This window comes from Carassius carassius, chromosome 9 (genome assembly GCF_963082965.1).
Source record: "Carassius carassius chromosome 9, fCarCar2.1, whole genome shotgun sequence".
Lineage (NCBI taxonomy): Eukaryota > Metazoa > Chordata > Actinopteri > Cypriniformes > Cyprinidae > Carassius > Carassius carassius.
This window is the reverse complement of record NC_081763.1, coordinates 35,967,004-35,976,034: the sequence shown is the minus strand read 5'-3', so window position 1 is coordinate 35,976,034 and position 9,031 is coordinate 35,967,004. Positions and strand designations below refer to the sequence as shown.

The window sequence follows — 9,031 nt, the reverse complement described above, 5'->3', positions numbered from 1 at the left end:
TCCGTGCTCGACTCGATCTGTGTGTGACTGCTTCGGTCTCTGTGTTCTACTCGATCTGTGTGCGACTGCTTCGGTCTGCTCGCTGCTTCGGTCTCTGTGCACGAATCGATCTGTGTGTGACTGCTTCGGTCTGCTCGCTGCTTCGGTCTCTGTGTTCTACTCGATCTGTGTGCGACTACTTCGGTCTCTGTGTTCTACTCGATCTGTGTGCGACTGCTTCGGTCTCTGTGTTCTACTCGATCTGTGTGCGACTGCTTCGGTCTCTGTGCACGACTCGATCTGTGTGTGACTGCTTCGGTCTCCGTGCTCGACTCGATCTGTGTGCGACTGCTTCGGTCTGCTCGCTGCTTCGGTCTCCGTGCTCGACTCGATCTGTGTGTGACTGCTTCGGTCTGCTCGCTGCTTCGGTCTCCGTGCTCGACTCAATCTGTGTGTGACTACTTCGGTCTCTGTGTTCTACTCGATCTGTGTGCGACTGCTTCGGTCTCTGTGCACGACTCGATCTGTGTGTGACTGCTTCGGTCTCCGTGCTCGACTCGATCTGTGTGCGACTGCTTCGGTCTGCTCGCTGCTTCGGTCTCCGTGCTCGACTCGATCTGTGTGTGACTGCTTCGGTCTCTGTGTTCTACTCGATCTGTGTGCGACTGCTTCGGTCTGCTCGCTGCTTCGGTCTCTGTGCACGAATCGATCTGTGTGTGACTGCTTCGGTCTGCTCGCTGCTTCGGTCTCTGTGTTCTACTCGATCTGTGTGCGACTACTTCGGTCTCTGTGTTCTACTCGATCTGTGTGCGACTGCTTCGGTCTCTGTGTTCTACTCGATCTGTGTGCGACTGCTTCGGTCTCTGTGCACGACTCGATCTGTGTGTGACTGCTTCGGTCTCCGTGCTCGACTCGATCTGTGTGCGACTGCTTCGGTCTGCTCGCTGCTTCGGTCTCCGTGCTCGACTCGATCTGTGTGTGACTGCTTCGGTCTGCTCGCTGCTTCGGTCTCCGTGCTCGACTCAATCTGTGTGTGACTGCTTCGGTCTCCGTGCTCGACTCAATCTGTGTGTGACTACTTCGGTCTCTGTGTTCTACTCGATCTGTGTGCGACTGCTTCGGTCTCCGTGTTCTACTCGATCTGTGTGTGACTGCTTCGGTCTCCGTGCTCGACTCAATCTGTGTGTGACTACTTCGGTCTCTGTGTTCTACTCGATCTGTGTGCGACTGCTTCGGTCTCTGTGTTCTACTCGATCTGTGTGCGACTGCTTCGGTCTCTGTGCACGACTCGATCTGTGTGTGACTGCTTCGGTCTCCGTGCTCGACTCGATCTGTGTGCGACTGCTTCGGTCTGCTCGCTGCTTCGGTCTCCGTGCTCGACTCGATCTGTGTGTGACTGCTTCGGTCTGCTCGCTGCTTCGGTCTCCGTGCTCGACTCAATCTGTGTGTGACTACTTCGGTCTCTGTGCACGACTCGATCTGTGTGTGACTGCTTCGGTCTGCTCGCTGCTTCGGTCTCCGTGCTCGACTCAATCTGTGTGTGACTGCTTCGGTCTCCGTGCTCGACTCAATCTGTGTGTGACTACTTCGGTCTCTGTGTTCTACTCGATCTGTGTGCGACTGCTTCGGTCTCCGTGTTCTACTCGATCTGTGTGTGACTGCTTCGGTCTGCTCGCTGCTTCGGTCTCCGTGCTCGACTCAATCTGTGTGTGACTACTTCGGTCTCTGTGCACGACTCGATCTGTGTGTGACTGCTTCGGTCTGCTCGCTGCTTCGGTCTCCGTGCTCGACTCAATCTGTGTGTGACTGCTTCGGTCTCCGTGCTCGACTCGGTCTGTGTGTGACTGCTTCAGTCTCTGTGCTCGACTCGATCTGTGTGCGACTGCTTCGGTCTGCTCGCTGCTTCGGTCTCTGTGCTCGACTCGATCTGTGTGTGACTGCTTCGGTCTCCGTGTTCTACTCGATCTGTGTGCGACTGCTTCGGTCTGCTCGCTGCTTCGGTCTCCGTGTTCTACTCGATCTGTGTGCGACTGCTTCGGTCTGCTCGCTGCTTCGGTCTCTGTGCTCGACTCGATCTGTGTGTGACTGCTTCGGTCTCCGTGTTCTACTCGATCTGTGTGCGACTGCTTCGGTCTGCTCGCTGCTTCGATCTCCGTGTTCTACTCGATCTGTGTGCGACTGCTTCGGTCTGCTCGCTGCTTCGGTCTCCGTGTTCTACTCGATCTGTGTGCGACTGCTTCGGTCTCTGTGTTCTACTCGATCTGTGTGCGACTGCTTCGGTCTGCTCGCTGCTTCGGTCTCTGTGCTCGACTCGATCTGTGTGTGACTGCTTCGGTCTCCGTGTTCGACTTGATCTGTGTGCGACTGCTTCGGTCTCTGTGTTCTACTCGATCTGTGTGCGACTGCTTCGGTCTCTGTGTTCTACTCGATCTGTGTGCGACTGCTTCGGTCTCTGTGTTCTACTCGATCTGTGTGCGACTGCTTCGGTCTGCTCGCTGCTTCGGTCTCCGTGCTCGACTCGATCTGTGTGCGACTACTTCGGTCTCTGTGTTCTACTCGATCTGTGTGCGACTGCTTCGGTCTGCTCGCTGCTTCGGTCTCTGTGCTCGACTCGATCTGTGTGTGACTGCTTCGGTCTCCGTGTTCGACTTGATCTGTGTGCGACTGCTTCGGTCTCTGTGTTCTACTCGATCTGTGTGCGACTGCTTCGGTCTCTGTGTTCTACTCGATCTGTGTGCGACTGCTTCGGTCTCTGTGTTCTACTCGATCTGTGTGCGACTGCTTCGGTCTGCTCGCTGCTTCGGTCTCCGTGCTCGACTCGATCTGTGTGCGACTACTTCGGTCTCTGTGTTCTACTCGATCTGTGTGCGACTGCTTCGGTCTGCTCGCTGCTTCGGTCTCCGTGTTCTACTCGATCTGTGTGCGACTGCTTCGGTCTGCTCGCTGCTTCGGTCTCTGTGCTCGACTCGATCTGTGTGTGACTGCTTCGGTCACTGTGTTCTACTCGATCTGTGTGCGACTGCTTCGGTCTGCTCGCTGCTTCGGTCTCCGTGCTCGACTCGATCTGTGTGTGACTGCTTCGGTCACTGTGTTCTACTCGATCTGTGTGTGACTGCTTCGGTCACTGTGTTCTACTCGATCTGTGTGTGACTGCTTCGGTCTGCTCGCTGCTTCGGTCTCCGTGCTCGACTCGATCTGTGTGTGACTGCTTCGGTCACTGTGTTCTACTCGATCTGTGTGCGACTGCTTCGGTCTGCTCGCTGCTTCGGTCTCCGTGCTCGACTCGATCTGTGTGTGACTGCTTCGGTCACTGTGTTCTACTCGGTTTTTTTTTTTTTTTTTTTTTTCTCAATAGTGTTTATTACAAACTCTCGTGGAGACAACAGCATAAGAAAACCGGGCAAGGCATCAACAATAATAATAATAATAAATAAAATAAGGCATTGTTCACAAAATAAAATATGTGTTACAGGATCAAAAACATTTCAGCAGCATAACAAATAGCTTCTACAGTTTTAGAATTTTTTACAAGGTTCAAGGAGGATAATAACATACGAAATTCATTTTTAAAACAGTTTACATTTGGTAATTGTTTTTTCCATTTACTTATGTGAATGTGGTATTTACCCATAATGATGACAAGGTTAATCAAAAGTGAAAGATCCCTCGTCAGTTTAGAATTATAAATAAGAATATCTTCTATTGTAAATTGTTCAAGTTCGCTAATTTTATTTTTTAACCATCTTTGGACATCAAAACTTCCTACTAACTGAGCAAAGGAAGAAAAACTGCTCAGTTCGTTCTGGGTTTTCATGACAAAAGTCGCAAGGGTCAACTTCAAAACCAGATCTACCCCTCAGTGTCTCCGCAGACGGATAGTAGTTATTAAGAATTTTAAATTACATTTCTTTTACTTTGGGTGCAATTGGCCATTTTATATATTTCCAATGTTTTTTTTTCAATCGTTGGATTATCTAATATTTTAAGTTTTGTCTTCCTATCATAATCATGATATATATATATCCTTTGAAAGCTTTATTTAAATATTTGTTGTCACACTTTTTGTCCGTAATGTTTAATTCTCCTATCATTAAGTTTGGAAGTTTGATTTGGACATTAGAAAAACTAATTGTGTTTTTTATCAGCTGTGTCAAATTCACCGGGATAGATTTACAGATTTTCTTATATTCTTTAAGAGAACATTGAATATTATTAAATTTGTTTTTAAAATCTTTTAACTGTAAGATTTCACCGTTTATATCTAGAATGTCATGAACGAAGATAATGCCTTGGTCAAACCAAAGCTGGTTGAACAAAGACTTTTTGTTTGATACAATTACTCTATTATTCCACAAGGTGGCACAGTGAGGGGTAAAGTTATGGGTAAATACCATCTTCCAATGATGTAAAACTTTTTTATGAAACTCAGATAATTTAAAAGGCATTTTAGAAATTTCAAAGTCACATTTCAAAAGAAAGTTTAACCTACCAAACTTCTTGAAAATACTTTTTGGAATGTGAAACCATATTGAATCCGGCTTCAATAGAAACTCTTTGTTCTACTCGATCTGTGTGTGACTGCTTCGGTCTGCTCGCTGCTTCGGTCTCTGTGCTCGACTCGTGCTGTCTGTCGTGATGGCGGCCGTGACCTCTCCGCTGCGCGCGTGTCGCGGGATCCTGAAGGAGATCCGGATCGCTAAAGGCTCCGGTTACAGAAACACTATGGTTTATAAACATGTGCTGGAGCAGTTCAGGAGGAACCAGGTAATGTGAAGGTTACACCTCACGAGCGCGATCCCATCAGGCACCGCTCTGCCCGTGTTTACTAATACGTGTGCTTCGTGTAGCGGAATCATGTTTAACGTGTGGTTTAACTGTAACGTTACTCATGGCTTGATCGTAAGATAATACTGTGTTTATTCTCCGTGTTTCGGTGCAGAAGTGAAGCTCGGTCTTCCTCATAAGAACGGCCACCTGACTGATCTCTGTGTGTGTGTGTGTGTGTGTTTCAGGTGACCGGCGCTCAGTTCTGCCGCGCGCGGATAGACGCTCTTCACGCGGCGCGCACGTATCTCTGTCTGCTGACGTCCACGCGCCTGCACCTGCGCCTGCACGAGCGCTACCACGCGCACGGCGGTGACCGCGCACTGGAGCAGGTGGCGGGACTCGTGGGGCTCCGGCTCCCGACACAACCGGGCGGCAAAGGCTGGGAGACCTGAAGACACCCGATAGACTGTGTGTGTGTGTGTGTGTGTGTGTGTGTGTGTCTTGCCTGTGCTTCTTCATCAAATAAACTGAGTTTAAACCAGAAGTGTGTGTCATGAATCTGTTGAATCACACACAGAGCACACACTACACTGATGAACACAGTCTCTGAATGACACGCTCCAGTGACTGATGAAATAAACAGAGCTTTCTTCAGTCAAACCTGGAGAACTCAAGTATGCAATGATTGACAACATGTGGTTTGATACCTTACAGCAGACATTGTGTAAAATGCATCATGAAAATTGTCTCTGGTGTTACTGTACCTTCCTTACCAGTGAAGATCAGTATATCACTGGTGATTCATTGTGTTACTGTGTTACCGTACTGTTTATTTCTTTCAAATTCAATAAATAAAACAATCTCCCTATTTCTTGCATTTTCATTATTTTTCTGTAACTCTGACTACATGTGCTGAAAAAATATTAAATAAAATCTTTTTTATACTGATAAAGATGATAACACCAGTGACAAAAAATGGTTCATGTGGTCTTGAATGATAATTGCACAAAAAGCTAAATAGAAAAATAATTAAGATGTCAGTTATATGTAGCTATTCATAAAGTCAAAAGGTAATCTAATAATGTGGTCTTAGTTTAAATGTTAGAAAAATAAATACATTTTAAGACATTTTGCCATACCAAAAGTGGATGTTTCTGTATAATGACACGGTCACATTCAGGGGCGTCATGCATTCATGATTTTTGAGGGGGCACATTTTTGGGGGGTGGGGGGGGGGTATAAGTCATTCTACGAAAGCACTGTATAACTGATATAGGCTTATTTTTATTTTATTTTTTTTTCCTTTTTATTCAAAACAATTCCAAACATGCTTAATATATCAGGAAATATCTCATTTCTCAAATATGTGTAGGTAAACGCGTTTTGCACCTTTATAGATTGCTATTTGATCAATATATGGAAATGTAGTGTAATCTATTAACTACACATAAAAACCTGACTTTTTACTTAAGTGCCATATCATGCCATAAAATATTTTTAATACGACTGAATTTGCATTTAATGTAAATTTTAATAACACTATTAAGATACTTATTTTAACACTTTCATTTTACAGAGAGTAAAGAACATTTACATTATCAAAAAACATTTTCATTCAGTCTAGCCAGAGTTCAGGCACTCTCAAAAACTCCCATTAAAATCACTGAATCACTTTACATTATGAAACGAATATCTTACTTACATTCGTACGCACATCTGCACTTTTTGTTGTTTCTGATGAGAGAATTCGCTAAATAATTCAGTCAGCGAGCAAGTGAACAAGTGAAGTGACATTCAGCCAAGTATGGTGACCCATACTCAGAATTTGTGCTCTGCGTTTAACCCATCCGAAATGCACACACACAGAGCAGTGAACACACACACACACACACTGTGAGCACACACCCGGAGCAGTGGGCATCATTTATGCTGCAGCGCCCGGGGAGCAGTTGGGGGTTCGATGCCTTGCTCAAGGGCACCTAAGTCGTGGTATTGAAGGTGGAGAGAGAACTGTACATGCACTCCCCCCACCCACAATTCCTGCCGGCCCGGGACTCGAACTCACAACCTTTCGATTGGGAGTCCGACTCTCTAACCATTAGGCCACGACTTCCCCGAAACACTGCGTTTCAGTGATGACTCTTCTGGACGTCTCTGATTGGCCATTGCATCCATAAGCGCAACAGAATAGTTTCTGATTGGTTATCATGAAGCGTTGTACGAACGCGTCTGTCTCTGGCTCAGCGCCAGCCAGCGAACGCAGATTTGAATTTAGCAGCTGATGCTGTGCACTGAACGATCTAATCACACCGCTGTGATTGTATCAAATATATAAAAAATATTATTCTGCAATTTTTTTTTTTTCGTTTGGAAGCTGCATTTAAAATCCACTTGGCTCAGAAATCTGAGGGGGCACGTGCCCCCTCACTTCGAATGGGCACGACGCCTCTGGTCACATTCACGATAGAGAACGCCACCGATTCGATTGAGATGAGTCACATTCACGACAGCGAACTCAACCGATTCAATTCGGATGAGTCACATTCACGACGGCGAACACAACCGATTCAATTCGGATGAGTCACATTCACGACGGCGAACACAACCAATTCAATTCGGATGAGTCACATTCACGACGGCGAACACAACCGATTCAGTTCAGATGAGTCACATTCACTACGGCGAACACAACCGATTCAATTCAGATGAGTCACATTCACTACGGCGAAAACAACCGATTAAATTCGGATGAGTCACATTCACGACGGCGAACACAACCGATTCAATTCGGATGAGTCACATTCACGACGGCGAACACAACCGATTCAATTCGGATGAGTCACATTCACGACGGCGAACACAACCGATTCAATTTGGATGAGTCACATTCACGACTGCGAACACAATCGATTCAATTCGGATGAGTCACATTCACGACGGCGAACACAACCAATTCAATTCGGATGAGTCACATTCACGACGGCGAACACAACCGATTCAATTCGGATGAGTCACATTCACGACGACGAACACAACCGATTCTATTCGGATGAGTCACATTCCCGACGGCGAACACACTGATTCATTTCGGATGAGTCACATTCATGACGGCAAACACAACCGATTCAATTCGGATGAGTCACATTCACGACGGCGAACACAACCGATTCTATTCGGATGAGACACATTCACGACGGCGAACACAACCGATTCAATTCGGATGAGTCATTAACGACGGCGAACACAACCGATTCAATTCGGACGAGTCACATTCACGACGGCGAACACAACCGATTCTATTCGGATGAGTCACATTCACGACGGCGAACACAACCGATTCAATTCGGATGAGTCACATTCACGACGGCAAACTCAACCGATTCAATTCGGATGAGTCACATTCACGACGGCGAACACAACCGATTCAATTCAGATGAGTCACATTCACGATGGCGAACACAACCGATTCAATTCAGATGAGTCACATTCACTACGGCGAACACAACCGATTCAATTCAGATGAGTCACATTCACGACGGTGAACACAACCGATTCAATTCAGATGAGTCACATTCACTACGGCGAACACAACCGATTCAATTCAGATGAGTCACATTCATTACGGCGAACACAACCGATTCAATTCGGATGAGTCACATTCACGACGGCGAACACAACCGATTCAACTTGGATGAGTCACATTCACAACAGCGAACTCAACCAATTCAATTCGGATGAGTCATTCACAACAATGAACACAACCGATTCTGAAGAGTAACACGGCGAACACAACCGATTCGATTCGGAGTCACATTATGTCATTGTAAAAAAAACAAAAAAAACAATGACTGTTGTAACAGTGCGTAAATCAGACCTTTCTGTAATGCTAACGCTAATGATCTTAAACTTATTTTTGTACACAGTGCCGTGAACTGTCAATCACTCCTGTACGCGTGCATCACTGTCCTCCTCTCAGCTGCAGCAACTTGCGCTCTCTTCATCAAGCTTTAAAACAAAAAGGGGACAAAAAGGTCGTATTGTCTTTGTGCATATACAGGGCTGGCGCAAGCTCAAATGCCGCTCTAGGCAGAGCACGATCGTGCCGCCTCCACCTCACATTCAAAATTAGGGATCCTTAAGATGCATGTAAAAAAAAATGTATCTATGAAATTACACTAAAATAAAAACGTGCAAGCATGTTTTCAGAGTTTTTGTTTTTTATTCTGCAAAAAGGTGAAAAAGGTAGTACACAAAGCAACAGCTGCATATAGGCCTACTTTCTGTT

The 9,031-nt window shown here is 46.2% G+C and overlaps 1 protein-coding gene across 1 annotated transcript; it reads left to right on the top strand.

Annotated features, from left to right (window-relative positions):
- Nucleotides 1–4,580: 4,580 nt before the first annotated feature.
- On the top strand, nucleotides 4,581–5,290 carry fmc1 (formation of mitochondrial complex V assembly factor 1 homolog). Its single transcript, XM_059557401.1, has 2 exons — nucleotides 4,581–4,743; nucleotides 4,992–5,290. The coding sequence occupies exons 1-2, from the start codon at nucleotides 4,615–4,617 to the stop codon at nucleotides 5,196–5,198; spliced, it is 336 nt and encodes a 111-aa protein (XP_059413384.1). The 5' UTR covers nucleotides 4,581–4,614; the 3' UTR covers nucleotides 5,199–5,290.
- Nucleotides 5,291–9,031: the final 3,741 nt, after the last annotated feature.

Excerpts from the sequence above, each read along its gene's own strand:
- fmc1 (XM_059557401.1), top strand. The coding sequence starts at position 4,615 with ATGGCGGCCGTGACCTCTCCGCTGCGCGCGTGTCGCGGGATCCTGAAG. Across the intron at positions 4,744-4,991 it reads AGCAGTTCAGGAGGAACCAG|GTGACCGGCGCTCAGTTCTG; the intron begins GTAATGTGAAGG and ends TGTGTGTTTCAG.